The sequence below is a fragment of the Lissotriton helveticus genome, chromosome 6, assembly GCF_964261635.1.
Source record: "Lissotriton helveticus chromosome 6, aLisHel1.1, whole genome shotgun sequence".
Lineage (NCBI taxonomy): Eukaryota > Metazoa > Chordata > Amphibia > Caudata > Salamandridae > Lissotriton > Lissotriton helveticus.
The window spans coordinates 1,940,900,740-1,940,927,433 of record NC_136067.1 but is presented as its reverse complement, the minus strand read 5'-3'; the positions used below and the strand labels follow the sequence as shown (position 1 = coordinate 1,940,927,433).

Below are 26,694 nucleotides of genomic sequence, written 5' to 3'. Positions count from 1 at the left end.
ACTAGGTTTGGCAGGAATGCAGGTATCTAAGGCTTGGGTCAGCCAATTCTGAAAGAGAGCGTCCGCTGCCTCTATATAAAGTGGGAACTGTGGTTTAAGACTTAACAAAGAGTCCGAAAATTGACTAACAACCAATTTATGCCAAGGGCGTTTCATCACTGACGGGGGGGCGATTCAGAACAGGTTTCCTTGACAGCCAAAGGGGAAAAGAGACTACAAATTGGTCTGTCCAGACCAAAGGAACCAGGGGCGACACTGTTATAGAACCCAGATTAGAAAATATCGGGTCCAGCAGGTGGCCAGCGACATGTGTGCCCGAGCAAGAGATGCCTCTCCCATCCGTCTTAAAATTGAGGAGACATTGTTTACACTGGATGGAATCACCCGAAGGAGACCAGGTATGCTTTAAACAACTAGAACAATTGATATTAGTCATATCTTTGGTAGTAACTATATGATACCAATACTTTAGAACTTGAAAGAAGTTGCTTCTCGAGCCACAGGACACACAAAATGCTTGTACAGTTATCATTCCCATAAACCTATGAAAGGCAGGCTCTGGCTCACAGTGGCACATGGTCTCAAGTAGAGTTTCAACTACAGCCACTTTTTTTATAGAAACTCCCAGAGGGCCTCATTATGTGGTCTCCAGATGTGGCCCCATTAACTTCTCCCTCCCCAACCCTGATAATGGGGGTACAGATAACTCCATGGGGCCGACTTTAATGATATTACAGGTGGAAGCCTCAGGCTCCCAAAGAAATGAGGATTTACTAGGAGAATTTGTAATTCCAGGTCTAATTCCACATTTTGCCCGAGATTTTCACCTGGAGACTTTGGCTGCTCTCAGAGGTGTGGCCGCAGATCTCATAATTCTGATGGGGCAGGTCATTGAAAGTAACAAGCGTTGTCATAGCCAATAGGTCTCGCTTTTGGTACCTTATAAGCATTTAATTATGCAACACAATATCCTTTGTGCAACAACATCAACTGTTGCATGGCTAAACACTTATAAGGTCCCAAAAGGGAGACCTATTGGCTTTGCCAATGCTTGTTTTCAATGGTTTCACAAGAAGCAAACATGTGGTGAAAACAATCACAGTATTCACATTGGGCAACAATGTCTTCCTCTGGGTTGCAGAATCACTGTCTGTGTCCCTAAGCATGCTTAGGTCTAGGACCAAAATGTGAAACTGAACACCACCCTTAACAATGGTTGTCAAAGAGTGAAGTCAGTGCCTGTTTTCATTTAACAGATTGCTACAAGATTCAACTTTTTGTTACATAGGAAAGAGGGTCGCAGAAAACTGGTGACTCCCACTGTAAACATGCAAATGCTTTTGTGACAGCTAATGACCCAGGACATATGTTTCAGATCTGAGTTCATGGCTGGCATTATTGCTATCTGATAACTAAGATGAAGAGGACTTCACATATGCCAGTCACTACATTTGCATTAACACATGTGGTGAGCGAAAGAAACCTGCCACCAGCCAACCAGAAAATGATAGTGGGCCAATACACCACTTTTGAACTCTTGTTAAAAATTAATCTAACAATATGGGTCGATTTAGCACTTAAACTCTACACTGCAGAAACCAAACTGCGCGAACTCAACTTTGTGAGATTTAGGGCACAGATACGCTGGGCGGGCAACACCTCCAGCGTATTATCATGTGATGCAAAGTGCTTGTGTTGTTGAGTTCTTTTACATATAGTAAAGCGAAACTTGGGTTCTTTTGTTTCTATCGCAAATAAGGTTGATCGTATCTTGCTGCCGTTTTCTCTGGTTATTTAACCCTTAAATTATAAGGTGTTTTCTTAAAAGCCCCACTCACAACTGTCTGTTGAAAGTGATAGCAGTGAAAGGGAGCTGCGCACCCAACCCAGGACTATAAGTAGACTTGAAATGAACATGGCTGATCATTGGCAGAGCATACAGAAAGACAGTCACCAAAGCAACAGAAGTACGCTGCAATCAACTCCTAAGGGGGTGGTTCCTATTACGATAAGCGTTCCTTTCAAAGAAACCGACCGTCTTGAATTTCAAAAGAAGGTGCATGAATTAAATAATTAGAAGTGTAATAGATTGTAAAATAAAAATAAATAAAAGAAAACTAAAATAGGTTGTTTGAAATTAGGAAGGCATTGTCAAAATTACTTAATGTAAAGAAGAACCTGTTTTGGGTGCCAATGTACTTGGTTTCACGTGCATTCAATGCTGTGTGGTTGCCTCATTACATATCCAAGTTATAATTGTAATACTCCATAGTTTTTCATTTGGGCTTCCTTTGGTAGGATTCGTGCTTGTTGTTGGTTTCTTTTCAAGGGAAATTGGCCTTGATTTGTTTTATTTGGGACCTAGCAGCACTACCTTAGATGTTGTCCCTGCGCCCTAGGTTAGCTCTATTACCTGGTTTTGTTGACCCACGTAGGAGGTGAGTGGGGATCCCCAGGAGGGGATGGAGACAAAAGGAATCCAGGGCACTTTTCACTGACTTTTACGTGGGAATATGAGTGCGGATCCCGGGTCGGTGGTGCGTTACCATGACAACTGGATGCTCCACACGAGCAGTAGGCAGTGCTTGGAAAGCAGTCTTGCACTAGCAGATGCATAGGGCACCGGAGAAAGACGGTAGATACACCAGCAGAGTTCCAGAGACACGTTGGGTAAGCACTCATGGGCAATCTCGGCTAACTGACACTGCGGCAAGGCATCGGGGTGTGTTTGAGGCAAAGGCGAAGGCAGTGACGAGCTGAGGGAAGCCGCTTGAGGCCCACTAACAGAGACAGGCTAAGTGAAGAAACTCCGGTCTACTGGGACCACATAGAGGTCAAAGGGCATAGTTGAGGTCCTGGCAAGAGGAAAGGTGAGCCAGGAGGGATCACATGAGGCCATCCGGAGCAAGCAAGAAGAGGGCAGCACCACATGAATGTGAAAGCAGGAGAGTGCCCACAGGGGGGAGAAAAGCCCCTGAAGATCGAGTGGCAAAAAAATACAAGCAATGGCTGTGCGGCCGTGAAAGTGGCATGGCCGTGCGGCGCGAAACTGAAACAAAAAAAATGAAGAGCTGACGAGAAGGGAGGGGCTGGGGAGGGGAGGGGATTCACGCGTGCGCTGTAAGGCTTAATGAGCCATTACAGAGGCAGCTGTGCATGTCGCGCGTGCTTGTGCGCGTAATCGCCAGCTGGTGGCCTTTGGTAGCACTTCCAAAAGCCACTGACTAAATGTCTCTGCCAGAGCAGCGCATGCGCTAGATCAGGCCGAGACCTAAAAAGGAACTCATAATTAGCCACTTGGAGTAGAAAGAAACTAAAAGCTGTAGGTAAAGGCTAAAAGCTTGAGTAGTTGCAAACGTATATCATATGCAAATTGCTGAAGTCTTTTCTTCATCTTTGTAATCTACATAAACTTCAGAGGCTTTAAAATGTAAAAAAAAAAGCAAATAGTTGGAAGAAATTGTCACTAGTTGCCGGTTTCACGGATAAATTCTGCAAGCAACCCACTTTTGATTGGAGAATTCTCATTCCAACAATTTAAAGTCGGAAACATTTCCCTCAAATTAAATCCATTTAAACCATATTAAATAAGATACATAAACCAAAAAACTCTCAAAATTAGGAGAAGGCCAAAGATTGCGAGTTACACCCATCTTCAATGGCAAAGTTTAAAACGCTGCTATTGTAAAAAAAAAAAAAAAAAGTGATGGTAAGCCAGTACCCACATATATTTTTGAAATTCACTAGTGTTAGGATTGCCTCCGATTTAATATTTTCTTCATGATATGATTTCTCCAGTACCCTGTCACATTGTGGGCTAAACAGGATTCTTCTGGCATACAGTGGCCCTAACCATCTGCGTTACCAGCTGAGCAGCATTCCTAGAAAAAATGTGTGCTTAGGTTTAATATATGCATTACTGATATGGCTTAATCAGTAAAACATATAATAAGTCTGAACGGAACTACTTTCTTTGTGGAGGTGCACTTTGTGCAAGTGAGGAAAGAAGTGACTCACACTGATGATAGCTAATGGCTGAAGTGGTCTAACGCAGGGCGCCATTCTGTAGGCTACAATGGCTGGGGCAAAAATGCGAGTGTCGCAACAAAGTAATGGGTGAAGAGGGTAAGCTGAAAGAGCCAGTATGTAAGCATATCATGGATGCAATTTTATTAAAACAAAAGGGCTTGACTCACACCAGACCCACAAAATAGCAAAGAAATTTGATAGCAGCCCTTGAGAAATATTTTGTCGGATTCACAAATACATTTTCAAAATCTCTGCTAGATTGGGAGAAAAGGATAATATGTGCATGTGTGAATTCATAAAGAGAATTTGTGTGTTCACAAAATGAAATGCATGTGCACAACGGCCCGTTCTTCTCCTATGCAAATGTTGCTCTTGGGTGCATGGCAGTGGTGTGGTGGGTGCTAATTCCAGCATGTTCTCCATTCGCAGAGAGAAGTGCTTGGCTCTGCACCAGCAGTACCTCCCTATTCCCTGCGACACGCCTAGCACAGTACTGCCACGGGGAAGGGGTACTGTAGCACAGGAAAGATATGTCCTATCTAAAGTCAATACCCCATATTCCACCGATCATTTAATGCAAGAGCGGTGGGGTGAAAACCCACAGTTCAACCCCAGTTCATGGGTGGGAATGTGAATGCATGCACTCAGACTGGGGCGTCCTTCAGTTCTCATACATGTTGATGCTCTTCCCAATGTTGTTGTAAGTATGGAGGTGGAATTCAGTTGAAGCCAGTAGACTTCAGTCAACAATGCACATCAAAGCAGCGGGTGTGTATCTGCTGCGTTGATGAGGATGGCAGCAAGGGCTGAAAAATGGATTGCCAAATCTCTGTTCATCATCTCACTCTTCCACTGTCCATGGATCCTGTGGGTACTAGGATACAGAAACTGCAGAAGCACATTTTCAGAGTGCCAAATGCATCTTGTAAATTTGCAAACTCTGTTTTGTTAATCTGGAGCACTGTATTGGAGGTACTGTATTTCCATTGATTTCAAAGTAACCCATTGGGTGGAGAAGAGAAAAATAACCTACCTTCTTGCTAGGCGCAGTGCAGCCCCATTTCCAGTTCTTCTCAATGTGTCGGTACCAGTTTATAGGGCCCCTGTGCAAGGGAATAAGCAAGAGAAAGGCATAACAAATATAACACAAAGGCGTAATAAGTGAGTTACACTACAACTGCAGTACAGAATTGATGTTCATTACATATTTCATCAACAGAAAAAAAACTAGAACAGGTCTTTATCTGCTACTACAAACCAACATTATGATTGGCCGGCATCAGAGATTTCAATCTTTCAGTTTTATTATTTGAACTATTTCCAGAGCACTGACCTAGTAGCCACAAGGCCAGCAGACCATTGCACAGATAACACTGGTAACAAAAACTGTAAGTGATAGTGCAGAGATACAAGGTAGAAGAACACAGAAGAGATATACTGTAGGAGTGAGTTTCAAATCATATCAGAAGGTCAGGAGACCAGAATTTAGTCCAGTTTGATCAGCAACCGAGTCTCATAGCCTGGGAGCTAGAGAAAACAAAACTTGTTTATATGTTCTGATTGCTGTATCCTATGGAATTTCAAAAGTTAATCTAGTTATGTTTCTGGAAATCCACTGACCACCCATTGGTTCTACTTCATTATTCAGGTGAATGGTAGACCAGAGTTGATCACAGTATGATTTAAATAAGGTATTTTGAAATCTGTAATTGCTTCCAGAGGGAGCCAGTGGAGAGGTTTTGAGATCAGGCTGATAATATTGAATTTTTTGTTTCAAGAAACCAAACGTACAGCAGAATGGTTTTTAGGTGTGTGAGCATAGATTTGGAAAGTCCAGCCAGCATTGCATTTCCTCAATCAATTCACCAGCATCCATCTTAAAAGGAAATGACATAACAGGATTTCCATCTCACCAGATATACAGGAAGTAACATCACTGGTTTCCCAACAAACCCATTTTAAAAGAAATAAGCCAAAGGATCCGTCTTTATTCCCCACCATTCATCTACACAGGTATTGACATCACAGAATTCCCAGAAAGTATTTTTAAAGGAAGTGCAACTACTTGTTTACAATCTGGCCTATCTGTAAAAAAATCCACCAGAGAAGAGGAATTCATTCCCTGGCATCCATCTCCATAGGAAATGGCATCACCAGCTTTCAGCTGAATCATCTTTAAAAGAATAAGATAGACAAAGGAACTTCATTTCCCAGCACCCCCCTCAACAGGATGTGAAATCATTTTAATTTTCAGCAGGCATCTCTGCAGGAAGTGATACTACTGGTGTCCAACAAAACTTCTTTACAAGAAGGAACCAGATACGCAGACTACATTTCCCAGCATCAGTCGCCACCAGACGTTTCTCACTGCATTACCCAGCATCCACCTCCAAGGGAAGTGATACCACTTCTTGGTGTCGCCCTATGTCAATCCAGTCCCCAGGGCGTTCTACCACCGGGATTTCCCCAGTCAATGGTGGACACAGACCAGGATATCTAATGTTTTCGTCTGCTAGGGGCGGGCATCAATAAGGACATCTGCTATGGGGGCCTTTAGAGCTCAAAGAGCATTCTAAACGACTTCAACGCATTTCTGGAAAACCATGTCAAACCAGTCCAATAAAAATAAAAATGTGCAAGTTGAATCATTCAACACTCTGGTACTGCAACAGGCCTTGCTGGCAAAAAATACCCAATCTGCAGACAGGGTTATTTTTGGGTTGGAGTGACTGGCCCATGACTCATTGAGAATTACTTTACTGATCATGAGCATGATACATGGGAACTATTTCCATGATCTTTTGGCTCCATCTCCTGTTTTGCCAAAGTTGCAGCTACACCCATTTTCTAATCTTAGAGCTTGGAGTTATCAACATATCTGCATATGTATTGCAGAACTTGGTGTTTTGGGCTCAAATTCCTATTAAATTTTGCAACCAATGGAGATGGTTTAACTATCACATAATGGACATTTTCTTGGATGACATTGTCGCACCAATTCAATTTGCCAGCACGAGGGACATGTACATAGTCTAGCAGCTCTTGGGTAATCTCGATGCATATGGATGTAACTTCATAACAATGATCCTTATCTCAAAGCTGTTAATTATCTGGAAACTGCTTCCATCGTTATAGATACCAATACATCCATCATTTGAGTGGTCAATGTGAACTTTATAGTTTACATAATGAAAACACTGCCATCTACTGTATAAGCCGACAGCCCAAAGTCTAACAACAAATTGAAATCAATCATAGAGTTGATTCAGATACTTAATTTTATTCGCAGGATCCAGAGAATTTACCAACAATACTGGTGACAAGTCTCGAATCCTTCCTTGATAGTGATTATAAATATTGTTTTGCAAACCAAAGCATGGCAAATTAACCATTTTGTGACATATTGTTTCCTGCATGTCTTTAAGGCCAGAGAATATATGTTCCACAATGACAATGTACAGAAGACATGGATTTTATTTCCCTCAAGAATATGTTATAGTGTCTTATAAAGTGCGAGCCGATACCCTGAAGGGTGTGGCAGTACGAGCAAATATAGGGAGAGTCAGCATGATTAAATCATAAATAAAGATTTTGAGCGATTTCCAAAATTTAGGATGGTGGGCAGTGTGTTTGAGAGGGCGAAGAAGGTCAATTCAAAGTTTACCAGCTAACCAGGCAAAATTTATGAAACCTAACTTTCAAATCAAAGAGACCTTGTTCACAGCACGATGGACCAAGGAGAGGGACTTGAGAGGATCCTCCCCTCCTCTGAGAGACAGTAGAGAGTAGATGCACAGCCAGATACTGAAGTGATTGTAATTTAGCAAAAATGTGTTTAGATCAAGACTATTACAATAATCTACCCTAGAAATAATGTGAATTTAAGCAACCGCTTTATACGATTATCCAGAGGCAGATAAGGAATAAAGTTTTGTTTTGCAAATCCAATTAACTTCAATGGGTAGTTACTCATAGATCGCAGATTTGAAATGGAAGAGGGGGTGGACATCTGATGAAACCACAAGTTACTGAACAATCGTAGCAGATTCAGAGTAGACATGTGTTCTTAGATTCTTACCGGAGACCCCTGGTCTACTTTACAATAGCCCAGACCCAAGGAACACACTTGTTAACATTACTAACTACAGAGTGGGTAAATTGTGGAAACTATGGCTGTCCACATTGGACCTTCAATTGAATTTCCCTGAATTCCTCTAGGTCCAGCACCTTTTGATATATGCTTTGATATAGCAAAATGTTTATACATCCAAGGACTGTCCTTTGTTGCAGTTGGACCAGGGTCATTATGTTTTCCAGAACAAAAAGTCAAATGGGACTGCATCAGTTGTTTTAGCATGCACATGCCGCTATGTTAGAAGAGTATGCTCTTTTACATTTTCACACAAAATTGAATTGAAAGGGGTTTTATAGAGCGCGAACAGCTGCCCTGAGGCGTCCAGGCGCTGGTGAGTAAAGGAAACTTCGGCTGGGGTGGATCACTGGTGGGGGTGAGTTATTAGAGTTTTTTTAGTTAAAAAGGAAGGTTTTCAGTTGTTTGCGAAAGGTAAGTAGGTTAGGGTTGGACCTTAGGTGGAGGGGGAGAGAGTTCCATAACTTGGATGCATTGTAGGAGAAGCAGCGGCCTCCTGATCTGGCTCTTCGTATCTGTGGGACAACGGTTAGGAAGGCTTTCGATGAACGGAGTTCTTTTTTGGGATGGTAAGGGGTGATCAAGGAGTGATTGATCGCCGGACCGGATTTCCAGAAGGCTTGGTGGGTGATGCACATGGCCTTGAATTTAATCCTCTCCCTAACAGGGAGCCAGTGCAGAGTTTTCAGACCAGGCCCTATGGGGTGTCTGTGGGGAATTCCAAGAAGGGTGCGTGCAGCGCAGTTCTGGATCCGCTGAAGTTTGTTTAGGCAGTATTCTGGGGCCCCTAAATACAGGGCGTTACTGTAGTCCATACGAGACTGGATTAGGCCCTGGATGACCACCTGTTTTGCCTCAAAAGGGAGGAGTGGGAGGATTTTCTTCATCTGTCTGATCAGACCAAAGCATGTTGCTGACAATTTGGTGACTTGCGTGTTAAATGTCAGAGATTTATCTAGCCATACTCCAAGGCTCTTTATGTTGTCTTTGGGTGCAGGGGGGGCGCCTAGGCTGGGGGGCCACAGAAGCTCTAGGGTGGAGGGGCCCAGAGGGCTGAGGAGCATCAGCTCGGTCTTATCCCCGTTAAGCTTTAGGCAAGAGCTTGTCATCCAGCTCTTTACCTGCTCCAGACAGGGAATCAAGTTGGTCTGTGATTGCTGGCTGTCCTTGTGCGTAAGGGAGACCACTAGCTGGGTGTCGTCCGCATAGGTGACGATCGTAATGCCATGCGGACGAACGATCTCTGCCAGTGGTCTCATGTATGCGTTAAAAAGCGTGGGGCTAAGTGAGGAGCCCTGTGGCACCCCGCCCCACCCCACATTAAACACTCATTACAAAATACACCAAAGTTTCTTTCTGATATACATATATTTGTTCCATCAAAAGAAACACAAGGAGCTATACAATAAGTGGTATAGTACAGACCTAGCAGATCGAAACGCCAACATTATACCCATGGTTGAACAACTAAGATTTATTCACAGGGAAATCCTGTGGTCATTGCTGTTAGGTTTATTTTTGTATAGAACACAAACACTAACCTTGGGCACGGAAAATGCTTGTATATAAACTTGTACATCTGATCACACCTTCTTTTTTTTAGTATCAATTCTTTTATTGTTAAAATTAAGAATTGATAAATAACAGCAAATACAGTGACATACAAGTCTACATAATACCCATATAGGGATATAAACGTTGATTATGATGCATGCACTAATAGCAAAGAATACTTATATATAATATTGAAAAGGGATACAAAAGGAAAGAAGGGGTGAGAGAATAAGCTATAGAAGGAAGAAAGTAAAGAGAAAGAAGGGAAGAAAGACAAACTACAAAGCAGAGAAGAAGGGGAGGGTGAGGGAGGAATAGAGAGTACAATGATCGTAATGAGGAAGAAACAAGAGTCTACGCAAAATATGAGGGGGAAAACTGATCACACGTTCCTGAGCACTGCGCGGTCTACACTAAATCACCAATTGTATAGAAAAGTGTGTTTATGCCGAAATGGAAAAAATATTTTTCTATCAAAAAGACAATGAAAGGTTGTTGAAACTTTTAGTGCATTTAATAATGACTGTTTCATTTTGTATGAAAATTTCAAACAGCATACAAGTGTAACACAGAGGGGTGTGCATGATACAACTAAATGAGTCGCATAGGAACTTTTGTTCTGAATGTCTAAATGCAGCAAAAAGCAGGGCACACTGAAAAAGAAGCTATACACATAGTAGAGCGACTCGTAGGGAAACGTGTAATCATACGTTCTCTCTCGTTGATCATAAAATACAAACATTGTCTAAATAGTATGATCTGTTTGTATTGTCACATCATCAGCTCTTATTATTATAAATAGGATGTCATTTCTTCATCAGAGCTAATCTAACCACAACACTCACCCTAGCACCACTGGTCCCTTCATACTCCCAGGTCCTATAGGATGCCCTGGCCTCTCCTCCTCGAGACGGCTCGCTTTGCTCCATAGAATCTCACACCATGTCAGAAATATATGGATGTAAATGATGCACCTACAAATTAACTGTTTCCCCAACACACAGAAAACACACAATTTTCTACAACTGACAATCCTAAGAAAATTGTTCATAGGGGCTATTAGCCTCTCCATCACTAATTTACATTTTTATGGGTGTTTAATGCTCACCTCCAGGGGGTGATACGAGTCTTTACAAAGATGGGACCTTCCTTTCCAGTTTGGGTGTTTGCATCTTCATGCATCATTCTTTTGGACATTTCCTTTCACATCAAATTCCACATGCTGTGGGTGGCTTCCAAGTTTTTGTCCATCTTCTCACTGTATAGATGTCTATAAAATATTGCTGTGTTCCATTTTTAACACTACCCATTAAGGATTCAGACATTCGATTTAGCATCAGCATCACTCTCAGGCCTTTGCACCATGGCAAAGTGAAGAAACTTATAGCAATTCGAACCAAAAAGAGTTTCTAAACCTTCAGCCACTTAATTGTTTCATAATCAAGGTTATGGGGCCAATGTAGCACATCAACTATACACTCAGTATCTAACACACTTTGCTGACCATCTCACTGCTGCGTTTAATTCAACGAATGCTATAGGCGTGGATGCTGCTTCTAAGCTTAGATTTCTGATCTACAACCAGTACATGCTGAGGTCGAAGTAGCACATCTACAAGCCACTCAATACACAACTCACTTTGTCCACCATCTCAGTGCTTTGTTTAATGCCTCAAACACAACAGCTGCGGATACTACCTTTAAGAATATAGGCTCTGTGCTGCTTTCAGAATATGTAACTGTTTTATTGCTATTCTGAACTTCCTGGAATCTCTCCCTTTGCACCGATTCAGTGGGTCCATTCTGTAATGTTGTAGGAAGTGCCAGGCACTGGGACCGGCACAGGAGGTCTAGAAGTGGGAGGAGAAAGGGAGGCAGAACAGGAGGAGTCAGGGAGGCAGAAAGGAGCAGGAGATGAGAGAAGTAAGATGTATGAAGAATAAAGCTCCCACCGCATAATCGTGTCAGTGTCGTCTATTCATGCATCGCGACACTACACATTCGTATGCTAATTGCTGCATGGGTAACTGACCAGGTCCTCCCACTTGAAAGATATCTATATCTATCAAATTTTAGGTGGATAGATGGATAAGGCCTGCTTTCTTGGTTTTTTACTTTTTCACACTTCTTAATCTGCAGTCCAATGGTGCCCCGCAGCGGGTGTGCCGAGATCCACCAGAGATGGTGGGTTTCTCTCCAAGGTAAGTGAGGGTGCTAGGCGTGAGGCTTTGTAAAGAAAATGCAGCTGGTTTTGAAGATGGTGTGGGCTGGCAATGGGAGAAAATGTAGGTGCATCAGGATGGGGTGGTGTGATGATATTTCTTCAGGGCCTTGATGAGACATGTAGGATGCCCTTTATTGGTGTCAGTGGGGAGTCTAGAAGGTCATAGAGCCTGTTGTTACCACCATACAGATGCAATTGTACGAGTGCTTGAACAGCAGTTTTTAAATTGCTTTCAGAAGAAACAGGTTCACTTCCTTTAGCAGAGAGAGCTTGTACCAGGCCATCTTTGGTATTTTTTGTAAATGTGTTCCTTCAGGGTGAGTTTGGTGTCCAGGTTGATCCAAGTGACTTGATAATCATTAAAAGTTTGGGTTCGAAGCAGTCAAGGTCACTGAGCCAGGTTCCTATTGTTTCTTGTTCTTGGCAAATAGCTGTAATTCTTTCTTGGTTGGGTTAAGCTTCAGACAGGCGCTGGACATGCAGGTCTGGATAACATGAAGGCAATGTTTGAGTTGTTGGGTGTGTGAAGCAGAGAAGACTTTCAAGTACAGTTGAATATCATCGAAATACTGGTGAAAATTACTGCTGTTGTCTTTGAGTAGAGCATCCTCTACAATGTGTACGCTAGTTGTCTCTCTGAAGCACCATTATCTGAAGACAGCCTGGTAGTCATGCAGGAGACGGTTATCATTGATGTGATTTTGGAATTGAACATTGACTGCTTTTTCAATGATCTTGCAGATGAATAGTACATAGTACATGAGTGATGGGCAGGTAATTGGCAAAGTGGTCAGGGTCTACTGTAGGATTCTTTAGGAATGGGAGAATCTGACCTGAAAATGAGTTCAGCTTACCCCTCTAAGCAAAATTGCTCTTACGCCCTGTTTTTCTACTATGGTTATGTTTTCTCGCTGACATGCATGACCATTGCACAAGCCCTTAGCACCAAAGGCTTGTTCGGAGTCACTGGAAGATCATTCGGCCGCTTGTCCTTGAAACAGTCAATTATCCCTGCTGCTGCATGTAGTACTCCGTTCCAGATGTGTGCCTCCTGCACAGTTGCTGCACAGCATGCTGCTCAAACGTTTCCATACTCAATGATTTTGCCTTCACGCACCTTGGGTCCTATACCCAACATCCATTCACCTGCACCATCAATGTTGGTCGTCTTGCCCACAGACCCATCATCATTGACCTGGAGTCGCAAGTCAAGTGGTTTGTCAACTTGTGAACTACCTGTCCTTTATCCATTACCATCCAGTGAGTCATTGGCAATTTTTCATCTTCACTGCTAACATTCAGGCCACGCTTAATTCTGTCTACCACCACAAATTATTCTGAGTGCACACAGCTGCTGATGATTTAACTATGATGCTCTGCTGTGCATCCAGGTTTTGTATCATGATGCAGCATCTTGCTGTCGAGCCGAAGAAGGCATATGTTTAGCTTCATCGTTTATAATTTGCAGGGTTGATATACGAGGGGTATACATGCAATCTGTCAAGGACTGGACCCTGTGAAGGCCGGTCAATATTCCTTCTTGAATGCCCGAAGAAAGGGTTACTCCTCCCAGTAGCCAGAGTGCTACTCCGCACACATATGAAAGGTGTCATATGCCTCATTAAGGGAGTGCCGGGGGAGGAATACAAAATCTCAAAGGGCAGAAAACCTCAATATGAACTGGTTCTTGATTGAAGCTGAAAATCTATGCAGAAGGCACCAAACAAACTCTCACTGAAATCAGGGCAGAGAAATCAGCCAGGCAAGGGCATCCAATAGAAGATCTGCAGGAACATCTGGCACACATTAGTGGGCAATAAACAAAACAAAATAACACAAACGCATTGTTACATATCAATGACAGGTTAACGGCTCCTCTATATAAGATTCAAACAGTAACTGACTTCACAGGAAAAGGCTCAGCTTTATCTTGGATTGGAATCCTCAGGCAGAAACCTCTGGACAGTGCCCCATTTTGGAAACAACAATTATTACGCCTTGGTCAGGCCCATTTGCAATTTGAAGAGCACATATCTAGGTGACCATGGAAATGGCAACACAGTCTAACCTGCATTCCACTTGAACATGATGCCCCGATTTTTATTTGCCATTGAAAACTTTAATATTAGTAACATGCACAAGTTTACATTTAGATGCAGCATATTCTAAATGCAAAGTATGTAGTAGGTAACCATACTTAAATGTTATAGGCGTACACATAAATAAAGGGCTAGAGTTACAAATCCTATTTAAAAAACTATAACACACAATTTACTTGTAGACATTACCCAAAGCCACTCTTTTTGAACTGCTGGACGTAGTACTGAAGCTCATCTTCTTCCATAATCCTACTGGCAGGAGGATCTTCTGGTGTTCCAACCAACATTCCACCTGCAGTCATCAGAGGAAAGGAGGGGCAATCAGGCAGTACTGATGTGTGATGTACAACAGATGTATGTTTCCATGGTTACATGGAATTTACTGAGCCAAATGAATGAATAACTACCAATTCCAGTTACTATGTCAATATTTTATTTTATCACGTGTACGTATGCATTTACTGGTTGGAACAATTTTAGAATAACAGAAAAGTTTACATATATATTTAAAGGCTGCTAGCCTGGGAGTTCCTAGACACATAAACCTCTCTCTTGTCCAGACACCTATGTGCATTAAACATAATACCCAGCAGCTTTTTGAGGTAAGCGGGGAAAGTTACATAAATGGTTAGGGATATAAATATTTATGTGTGTGTGTGTATATGTATACACACACACACACAGCAAGATGTGTAGGAGCCCCACAGCAGCATTAAAAAAAACAGTAAGTCTCCTGGGTCATTAAATCCCTGACACGAGGAGAACTTACTATATTATTTTAAAGCACCCATAGCTGGAGCTCTAAAGGCTTCAGCTGGAGTGCAAGGCCATTTTATGGTTGTTTTTATGATTGCATTTTGTGGGCTGAAAAATGTTTTAAAAAGACTGAGACATGTTGGTTTGATTTAAAAAAAAAAAACAAAAAGAAATATATGTCTCCAAGCCTATTTTTTTAAAACTTTTTTCAGCCTACCAAATGCAAAACAAATACTATGTTAAAAGAAGACTCAGAAATGTTTTTAATTGAACCTTTAACATTTCTTTAATAATCACTACTATAAACATTGCATTGGGTCAATTACTGAAATATACAGTAGATTAAAAATAGTGGTGATTTTTGGAGAAAGATGGTAGATCTGCTTTACATATACAGATATGCTGATCCCTTGAAAAAACCAATAGGCTCACTTTTATATTTTGGTGTTGTGACTCTTCAATAAAGTCACTAAATCTGCTGCCATGACCTGCGAGACCAACCGCACGCGTTGCAGAAAGCTGCGCGGGGCATTGGGAAGGCTGCTCACAAGGGGTTGGACGCATGGCATGGCCGCAAGCAGGGGGGTTGGTTTTACATATGGGAACACAATATTACTTTATGTTAAAAACATTTTTTAAATTAAATGAATAAACAAAGATTAAAGTAACGTTATAGTAGATTATAACTTATGGTAGGTGAACATTTCAGTGAGAATGAAGCGTGTTTAACCTAAAACAAAACACTGAAAGCCATCCTGCATTTCAGGTGCACAGTGGACATAGGCAGCGGCACTCCACAAATTGTATCATATGAAACCTCTTCAAAGGAAGAAAGAAGCTGGTGGCACTCCAAAGTGAACATGGTGAAATAAATCCTGTTTATTAAGGCAAACAAATGAGTTACACATTTCATCTCCACACCTTGCTCACGACTCAAAGTATTGGATACAAAGTTGCTCATTTTGAGCCACAATACTCAACACACAGAAAAGACACACGGTAACACTCAAGGACAGCCATTCTTAAAAAGCATGGCCTTTTATCAATGGGTAGATTTGAACTGGACACCACAAGCTTGTAAGGAAGAATCATAGCCACAGCATTGCATCGTAAACTATTAAATGTACTAATTCAACCAGTATATTTGAACTGGGTAGCTGCAGCATGAAATAAACAAGCCTTAAGCCCTAGTGGGCATGATGATAGTGCACACCTTACGCACCAAAGAAAAAGACGCTGGAGAGGAGACCAGGCTCAATCAAAATTCAGCTATGTGAGGAAGTGGATTATTAGTTGATGTGGATGATAGTCCGCCACAAGTAATAATGTTGCTATTCTTGTTAGGTTCAGTAATTTCAATCTGATCTCAACCCTTGGACGCTATGGCACAGAGCAGACAGGCTTAACTTGAGAAAATGTGTAAAGCACTTAGAGGTACCGTAACAGTTCAAAAGTTAAATTACTATGCAATGGAAATCCCACTCCAATTTATAGAAATATAGAATAATTTGATGGAAAAATCATACCAAAATGGGGAACATCCAATAAAGGGAACCAGAGATATGACGTTTTGAAGCTTTAAAAAAAAATAGCGCCAACAAGCATTAAGCACCAACCACGGTCGTCTGGTTGCGCCTGACCAGAACCTAGTCATGATTCAAGGCTGACTGTCATGGACCCTGGGTCAGATAGAGCTACCAGGTTCGACCCGGTCATATGTTTTACCTTTGGACTACGTCTCTGAAATAGAAGTCAATAATCCTTAGCAGGGCTAGTCTGCAGGCTGTGGCCGAGAAGGGATCTACAAAGCCGGATAGTCACAGGGGTGCGGTCCTAGTGAACCTGTTGACTTTTGGGAGGAAAGTTCAGGGTGGGAGAAATTCAAAATCCATGCCCAAGGACAGTCGCTTACCGGCAATTGTCTGTCCATCCAATGTAGTCAATTCTCCAACGGCCGTTACTCCATTGATCGGTCGAATACGTTTGGCCATGGCAGAGATGGAGTATTCTCTTCTGCAGCCAAAATTAACAGAACCTGCGCACCTCCGTACACAGTGTTGTAAACTTACTAGCCACTGTAAATAAACTATAACTCGGGCCTTCCCCATGCACTGCTTATAATCTTTCATATTAAATCACTTATAGCACATTAAAATATTAGTATTGATAACACTCATGACATCTGAAATGACATAATTTATGAGAACACTGTGCAATAGGGATCTTTTACAATACTTCTGTTTGAATCAGATCCCATACATAGATATTAATGATGTTGACAGGGTGTCAAATGAAATGCAATATGATATAAAATATATACATTCTAACTTATTTCAAGATGGCCGCCATGTAAAAGAAAGGAACAGTCTGTCTTTTATTTCACCAGCAGGTAATGCTAAGCAATGGAAATGGTTAATGTAAGTTAAATATCTTAAGAAATACCGGTGCATCCAACATTGACAAAGGCTCATAGTCGAAACACGTGTGTTGAAGTGCGTTTGGCTTATTAAATATTTGGCAACAAATATATATATATATATATATATAAAACTGTCACTACAGAGTGGCTACTGCCACTCTGTAATTAATATATGTATATATATTTAAAAGCGAAATATTAAAGTGATGTTACATTTAGGTACAGTAACAAGAACGTAGCTTTTTTTTTAATTACATGAAGATTTGTCAAATGGGGGCAAAGTTACTAGCAAGCACAAATCTGTGGAATTATATACATATATTAAAAATGAAATATTGTAGTGATGTTTCATGATGAAAGCACACTTTCGGAGTAAAGTGAATGTGGACTGGGTACAGAAAATAAGGGACATGTACACCGATGGCATATTGGTTATCAGATCCTGGAACATTGTGGGAATTAGGGCATTCTTCATCATTTAGTAGCATTTCCAAAAATGGAGGCAGGGACTAAAAATGTGTCTAAGGTCCGTGCGATGGGGAAGCCACCCAACCCACACCACATTTTATGTTGTTTTGTAGGTTCTTTAAGATATTAGAAACTGTTCCTACCAGAGAATTTTTTATCAGGATGCTTTTAACTTTTTATGTAAACTAGACACTGATGGTATCTTTTGTGCCGTCCCTCCAAATAGTATGCATGCAATTAATAGAGGGAAGTCTCACATTTCTAGGCAGTATGGTATATCAAAGAGCCTTATGGAACAAGGATGGGTCTTGGTCTTTAAACGTTATACGTATATCTGTGTGCATTCTAAATTCTGCTGCTTTCTGCTTTTAATTGCACAATACGTAATGTCCTATTACTTACTGGTAATCTTCATTACTCCTGGTCCCGTTGAACTCGTCCCATTCCTTAAAATATGGAGATGACCATCTCCACGACAGAAAAAAGAAAAAGGAGCATGCTGGGATACCCTACCTGCTCCCTCCCACTGGGAGTACTTAAGCGGTACCAACCCAGCATGCAGCCTGAAAACACCAAGCCAACAACAGGAAGGCCGGCCGCAAGGGAGGGAGTGAGGGAAGTAAGGAATGGGACGAGGTCAACGGGACCAGGAGTAATGAAGATTACCGGTAAGTGATAGGACATTACCCCCAGGTGCCTCCTGACCTCGTCCCATTCCTTAAAATATGGAGAATACCAAAGCAGAGAAGCCGGCCTTCCGGAACCCCACCAACAACAAGGGCACCAGACCAGAAAACAGAACCCCACAGACCCGAACCAAGACCCCCAAAGGCCAGAAGGGGACTGCCACGAAAACAAGAACCACCAACCCGGCAAGCCGGAAGGGAGGCACAGAAGTAGAGCCAAGCCCCCAAGGCAGCAAGCAGAGGGGCCAAAACCAAGGACCCCCCCACGACCAAAGGAAGGCCAGGAGAAGCGCGTGCGACCCAACGGAGAAAGGGGCCAGGAAAGGGCAACCAACCCGCGAGAAACCCCCAAGGGCGAAGCCCCCGGAACCAGGCCCCACCAGGCCGCCAAACAACCAGAGACCAACAGGCCAACCCAGCCCAAAGGACAAGGGCAGAAAAAACAGCCCGCACAGGGCGGAGAAGCCGAAGGACCCGGAAGGAACAAAGCAGAAGGACGACCCCCACACAGCAGGGGAAGCACCCAGCAGAACCGATAGAGGGCAGCAACAAGGAACCTCAAAGGAACCAGGCCACAGGGCAGGGCCGACCAAAGGCCAACCTCAGCAGAACCAACCCGGCGAAGAACCCGGAGCCCCAGAAACGACCAAGACCGGGGCAAACCCCCAAAGCAGGAGGCACCAGGACAAAAAACCAGCAACCACCACAACAGAGGGCAGGGAGAGCATAATGCCCAACCAAAAACAGACCCGGCAAAACCCAGGGCACAACCAAGATAGACAATAAAGGTCCACACGGAACGAGGGAAACCAAAACCCCAGAACCGGAAAAGGAGGGACCGACCCCCATGAGGAAAAAGGGAGACACCACGGAACCACCGAAGGTGAAACCCTAAAAGCAGAGGACCAACAACAAGGCCCACAGCCCAACCCCAAGAAACCAGCCGCAGAAGAGGCAGTCCAGCCAGCCAGGAGGCACACAACATCGGACCACCAGGACCCAGAAGGAGAGCCAAAAAGGAACCTCCAACCAGGAAGGAGCCCAGGAAAAGCACAACAGCCAACCAGCGCCAGACCGCTCCAGAAAGCAGAACCAGAGGGAGGGAGCACAGAGCCCACAAAACGGACTCAGCGCCAAAGCCAACCGAAGGGAGCGGACCCGGAAAGGACCGAAGACCATCCCAGGACCACGAGAAAGCCCAAGAGAAGGAGCAGCCAGGAAAGGACCCCAGCAGGGACCAAAAAGGACCCCAAGCAAAGAAGGGCCACACAGCACAAAGCGCAACACCACCAAGGGAGAGCACCAGCGACCCAACCGCAAAGCGAACGGGACGCCAAAACGGAGACCGGGAGGCAAAACCACAGAGGCAGAGCCCCGGCCCCCAGAGCACACGGGGAAAAACCCCGGCACCCGAAAGCAAAGGAGAGTAGCCCCAAGAAGCCCAAGGCGCACCAGGCAAGAAGGGAGCGCGAAGGAACACCCCAGCACCAACAAGAGAGCAAAGGCCGAAAACAGCCCACGCGGCACAAGGCCAAACGCCAGGCCCACAAAGCCCCAGACCTGAAGCAAAAAAAACACCGCAACCCAAGGCAGAGCGAGAGGGGCGGGAAGCAGAAACCCGGCCACACACCAGGAAAGGCAGACACCCAACCCCACAAGCAGGGAAAAGGCACGGCCAACAGGGCAGGGCACAAGAGCCGAACAACCCAAGAACAAGAGGCCACACAAAGCAAAGGCCAAGGACGACCAACAAATCCCAGCCACCACCGGAGGGAAACAGGACGGCAGGTGAGTAGAACCCCTAGCCAACACCACCAAAAAGGCCAAGGCCCACCAGCACAGAGGAAGGGCCCGACAAACCCCCCCCCCCCTCCCAGAAACCCGGGGGGGGGGGAGGGCACCACCAGAAGGCAGACACCCCGAGCACCGGGCAAGCAAAAGCACCCGAAGGGAGCAAGAAGCGCCCAACAGCGAAAAAAACTGCAGGCAGGCGGGTAGGCCGGCACCCAGACAGGCACACACCCCGGTCGAACCAACAGAAGGGCAGGAACCAAGGGGCGAAAGGAAGAAGCAGAGAGGCCATACACCCGGGGTGACCGACACCCAAAAACCCACCAGCAGGGAAAGGGCACAGCCCAGCCAGGACCGGCAAACAGGGCGGGGCACAGGAGTCAGGCACGCGAAGAACAAGCGCCCACCCAAGGCAGAGCCACGACCCAGCCACCACCGGAGGCAAGAGCGGCCAGCCAAGCAAAGCCCCAAAGCACAAACCAGCCAGAGAGACAAGAGGGGAGAAGGAAACCACAACAGGAAACCAAACCCCACCAGGCAGAAGGAGAGAAGCAAATCCCCCAACAACAGGACCCAACAGGAGCCCAACCCGTCCGGAGCTAACAGCCGAACAAGGACAAGGCGCCACCAGGACAGAGGAAGGGCCCAACAGCTCCCCGACAAGGAAACAAGGGGAGGACACAGGAACCCGCCGAAAAGCCAGAAGCCCTGAGCAGAGCCCAAGCAAGGCATCCCAGAGGGAGCAAGAAGCGACCAGCAGCGGAAAACCGCAGGAACCTGACAGGCACGCACCAGGACCGAACCCACAGGAACGCCAGGAACCAAAGGGCAGCAGGCCGCAGAAAGCGAGCCACGGCCCCGCAGGAAGACACCCCACCAGGGACGGCCAGGCAGCAGGAGGACCAGAAGCCAAAGCCACAGGGCAACACAGCCGCAGAGTACAAGCGGCAAACGACCAACACCAAGGGACAAGCACCAGCATGCCAGACAGAAACAGTAACGCAGAGCAGCAAGAACCCCGGAACCAGAAAGCACAGGGAACCGCAGCAGCAGGCGTAGGCCAGAAACAGGAGCCCGACAAGGGCAAACCCGAACCCCCAAAACAGCATGCAGGCCAGGGGAACAGGAAGAAAAAAACACAATCCACGCCGCAAGGGCAAGCCAACCAAAGAGGCACGCCAACGGCACGCAGGAGAAAACAGAGGCGACCCAGGAACACAGAGGACCAGGGCGCAGGCAGGAAGGAAGAACCACCCAACACCAAAGAAAAAAGGGGGAATGGCCACCACACCAAGGGCACAAGCGCACCCCACTAGGGGCAGAACAACCACAGAGCAGAGGGGCCCAAGCAACAGGGGACACCCCCCCCCAGCAAGAAAGACGGGCCGGAGAACCCCCGCGAGAGCCAAAAGGCGGAGGCCCACCCGAACCCAGGGCCACTCCAAAGCTGAAACTCCAGAGGAGGAGAAAGGACCTCAAGGAGGCAGGAAGAACTCACCCCCATCCCACCGCCTCGACCAACAGAACTCAACCAGCCGAGGAGGCACGGGGAAGGCAAACCAAGGCAGCAAGCACGTAACAGCAACACCAGCAGCAGAAGAGCAAGGGCAGCACAGGAGACCATAGTAAGGAGGAAACTGAGGAAAACAGCACACACCCCACACGACCGGCAGAGAGACGCCCAAAGGACGACTCCCACCAGCAACAGTCACGGACAACAGGCCAAAAGACGGAACCAAGCCCATCAAGGCCAACCCGCCCATACACAGCCCAACCGCCAAACAGCAAAGAAGGACAGCGAACAGGAAGGAAACAGGGACGTACCATACAGGGCACTCACCAGGGGGGCAGGAAGAGGGCCCCAAAAGCACCCCCCTTACCCCCAATAGACAGGCCAGGCGCCCACCAGAAACCCCGCGCCGGGCAGAGAAGTCCCCCCCCCGCAGAGGCCACAGCAAGAACCACACTGGCCTCAGGGAGGGAGCCCAGGACCAGGCCCAGGAGGAACCTGCAAAAGAAAGACAGCAGGAAACACGGGACACAGCAAAAAAGAAACAGGAACCGCTACGCGGTACTCACCAGGAGGGCAGGAGGAGCACCCCAACAGCCCACCGCCCTACAAGAGACCACCCAGGCGCCCTCCAGGACATCAGCGCCAGGCAGAGCAGACCACACCTCGGAGGAAGGCCGGAAAGAGACTGCAAAGGCTCCACAGCACGAGGGGATCGCAGCACAGTGGAACGGCATAGCACAGCCAGAATCCAGGGAGCCAGCCACCCACACGTCCAAGCAGCACCAACACAGCAAGAAATGTGCGGGCGGCAGGCACTGCAAGCAATGCCAAACAACGATGGAAGCCAACAGTACCAGTGAGACCTCCAGGCGGGCCCCCATCCAGCCGCAGGACAAAGCAGCATGCCCGGTATCCCCCCAAGCAAGTCCTGCAAACATCCGGAGAAACACGCTTGGGGAACGAAGGAAGGCTGCAAAAGCCACGGAGAACGGAAAACCGAGGAGCAAAGTCCGGCAGAGCCCCCCAGGAACCAGCAACACTCCAGCAGCAGCGCGTCTCCCACCCCCGGCCAAGCCTCAGGGAGACGCGCAAAGCAACCCGGAAGAGGACCGTTAGAACCAGCGCCCCAGCCGCAAAGGGCCTGGCGGCATCCAACGCGACTCCCGGCAAGCCCGGTAGGCCAGGAGACCGCGGAGCAGGACGTCGAGAAGCCCAGCAGCCCGACGCGTCCCACAGAGAGGAGGACTTCGGGGACGGAGAGGACAGCCCAGCAGCCCGGCGAGACGACCCTGAAGCCACCGCAGGTAAGAGAACAGCAAAACTCCATCCATTCTGTCGGAAGACAGAAAAAAGAACAGGCTGCATGCTGGGTTGGTACCGCTTAAGTACTCCCAGTGGGAGGGAGCAGGTAGGGTATCCCAGCATGCTCCTTTTCTTTTTTCTGTCGTGGAGATAGTCATCTCCATATTTTAAGGAATGGGACGAGGTCAGGAGGGACCTGGGGGTAATAGTATGACATTGAAGACATGGTCATGACATTATGTTATAACGTTTGAAAGCACTGAGCAATTGTCTTAATTGTACTTATGCTATCCTTGCGCATCTATGATTAGTTTGCACTATAGAATACCATCTATCCTCAATCAGTTTGAACTCTTCATCTGTGTATGATATGATTATTTTAAAATCTTATTTTAAGAATATTTTTATATTTGTAATATATAAAATGCATTTGTATATTTTAATCTCTTTTATGGATTTCAAAACATCCGAATAAAGAGTTACTTGACTAATCTATTATAATTGTTTTCCTTCCGAAAGTGTCTCGCCTAAAATACTGTTGCAAACACTAATACACGCATTGTAGTGGTGTTAATTTCACCTAATTTACCTAAAATAAACATACCAATGAAATACAATGTGACAATACTGTAACCACTGCTGCAGAAACATATCTCTCCTAAACATAAACCCATTATAATCTTGATAAAAAAACTTTGCTTTAAAACCCCTAGAGCAGGTCTGAGACAGGCACCATCTTCATAAACCTCTATAAAAGTTATTACCTAGACAGACAAAACTCTCTGTCGCACTCCTAGACATGCACAATCACAATATGATACAAACAAAACAATATATAGCACAACTGCAGTAAAAGTGGAACATTTATCCTGCAACACAACTTCCTTGTTTTAGAAACACTCCCATACAATATAAACACTGCATTTGTATAATAAGACTACAGAACCATTGATCAATACAAATACAAAATAAAAACATACAGACTGATGACATGCATGAAAAATATACCATTATACACTCAATCACCAATTAAGATGCAAAAGCGTGTACATCACTATACAAACAAAAAAATAGCATCTGAAGGCCATACTCTAACCTCAGTATGTAAATACACAGACTAATTCATCATTTACATCATTAAAAAAAGAATTGCAACTAATGCCAACAACACCACTGGATGTTGTCATCTGTGATCTAATCAGTCATGTCATCAACAATGTCATTTGTGAGGTCATCAGTGATGTCATCAATGATGTCATTTAACATGTAATGTGGGAGGTCACAAGCAGTGCGTGACACAACTTATGGTTGGTTTACCTAAGCAAAATTGGCACAATTCAGTGTTCTTTTGTTTTTGTAACCATAATTTCACTTTGTGTAGCTTTTTCAGTGAATGTATATACCTACAAATGTGCATGAGGAACAGCCACCAGGTATCCTCTGGTGATAGATTTAGTATCCCTGTTGCACCCCTTTCTGGGGAATCATACGTATTTAATTGCCCTGTTTCGGTGAACTTACAAGTCAGGACATTGACCAATTTAGTAGTAAATGGCACTAATCCTATACAATTGTGGCAATTCTTTGCTCTTACTGTGAGCATAAGAATTCATAATTTTTGGTTCCTCATACTTTGATAGCAATGGTATTTTCCCCCCCTTTTTTCGATTTTGTAGCTTTACTCAAGCACAATCTTTTTCGTTACTCCCTTTGATACTTATCAGTAGGTAGTAATCTATAGGGTTTGCCGGTTTATAACTCCGTTCCAAGATGGCGGATGCTGTGTAATGAAATATCACATGACGTTCATGGTTGACAATCCGAGTGCCTCGTTTATGTTTACGTTTCTGTATAACATGCCTACTGAACCAGTTTGTTTTCACGTGTGATCAAGACATAAGATTGTCGAAACGCCTAGCGTGTAGCTGGAAATAAACTCCTTTACTGCATTGAATTCCCGAGTGCGCCTGTTGCTTTGAAGCCCAATTTTGGATGTTTGACAATACTTTGGCCTTGGGAGGTCCGCCGAATGCGAGGCGCCACCTGACTTGGGAGTAAGAATCCCGGAAGGACCCAGCTGTGGAAATTTGGATATATATATATATATATATATATATATATATATATATATATATATATATATTCGGTATGTTTCGTCCTTAGCTCAGCATTCCCCGCCAAACGAAGAGGAAGAGACGAGACCCAATCATGCGGTGTTTTACTCGTTTATTTTGCCCAACACCAGTCTGCCATGACGCGTTTCGGCTGCCAAGAGCCTTGATCACATGACACAGTCATGGGGGCTGGCCACCCGTTTTAAAGTGCAAAGGTGCCTGATGTTTGATGAACATAGTAAAAATACTATATATCAAAATACAAACGTTCAATTGTAGTTCATGTAGCTTTCAATAGTACACGTAAAATACGTATTGCATTGTTCCTAACTGTATAAATACAGATTTTTCATTATTAGTCACTAAAACCTTTAGATATTAAAATGTATGCACAAATTTGTGTATATAAACAGATGCAGTCAATCAGAATAGAATACATTAAAACAAATAAAAAGTTAAAAATGTATTAAAAATATATAAATATTACTGATCTGGGCCCCAGTCACCACCAAACAGAAACTTATGAATATAAGCAACAATCCCAGGACATGTCACATGATCAACCGTGTGCTAATAAAGCAACAGTAAAATCTATCTAAAACATGCCACATGAATTTGTAAAGGCGTGGCTATTGGGCCAATGACTGAAATGTTGCCCCTGTGGGCAGTTCATATACTTGTGCAAAATAGCAATGGTTTTAGTGCAATTTAGCTAAAAGAAAACAACAGCACAAAACAGTGAAATCAAAGTGCTACCATTGATTAAAACATAATTATGCCTGCTAATTACATAGAATTGATAAAATATCTCATAGTTCAAAAAGTAATATAGTGTGAAGGACAAGGGAAGTTTATAGGTTGAAAAGATGAAATAAAGTGAAATGAAAATCAGAAATGAAAATGTCTAACTGCAGCTACAGTCTCAGTGCCTTATTTTGTGAACCTCAGATAGCCCGAAATACAGATAGGTGTGACAGTCCTCACTGTTATTGAGACCATTTGGTATCTTGCTGTCCTGCTGTCTTGCTGTCCGTAGTAGCCCCTCTCTGTCACCACCTCTTCTTTGGGGAGGGACGCTATCAATAACAAAATAGGTTAGACCAGAAGGATTTTTACTATGGATTTGTTCGAAGTGTCTAGCCACAGGATATAGGGGATCTGCATTGATGATGGCCCTCAAGTGTTGCAAGATTCTCTTATGTACTTGGGGCCTGGTACTCCCCACATAACGAAGCCCGCACGGGCATTCTAAAACATACACTGCAAATTCTGATTTGCAGTTAAGTTTTTCTCTTATTTTGATGGGGGTAGGGGAGAATGGTATCGTGAATTCAGATTTGCTGACCCCCAGTTTTTACATGCTTTGCATGTGGCACACTTCAAAAATCCTCTGCTACCACCTAGCCACGAGCCCGTGGCTAGTTCTGGGCTACTAGAGACCAAACTGGTTTGGATTGATCTCGCTTTTCTATACGTGATATTGGGCGAGGTAGTCACTAAACTGCCTACAATAGGGTCACTCCTGATTAAAAACCAATTCGTTTTAACAATTTTGCGAATGGACTTGTGTTGGTTGCTGTAGGTCATAAG

At 44.5% G+C, this 26,694-nt stretch overlaps 1 protein-coding gene across 1 annotated transcript in view; it reads right to left on the bottom strand.

The window, feature by feature from the left end:
- EPHX2 (epoxide hydrolase 2) overlaps nucleotides 1-26,694 on the bottom strand; it is a 587,345-nt gene that overhangs the window by 66,125 nt on the left and 494,526 nt on the right. The window contains exons 15-16 of the mRNA XM_078649944.1: nucleotides 14,245-14,347; nucleotides 5,063-5,132 (exon numbers count right to left, since the gene is read on the bottom strand). Coding sequence (XP_078506070.1) covers nucleotides 5,063-5,132; nucleotides 14,245-14,347 — 173 coding nt within the window. The remainder of the gene's footprint in view (nucleotides 1-5,062; nucleotides 5,133-14,244; nucleotides 14,348-26,694) is intronic.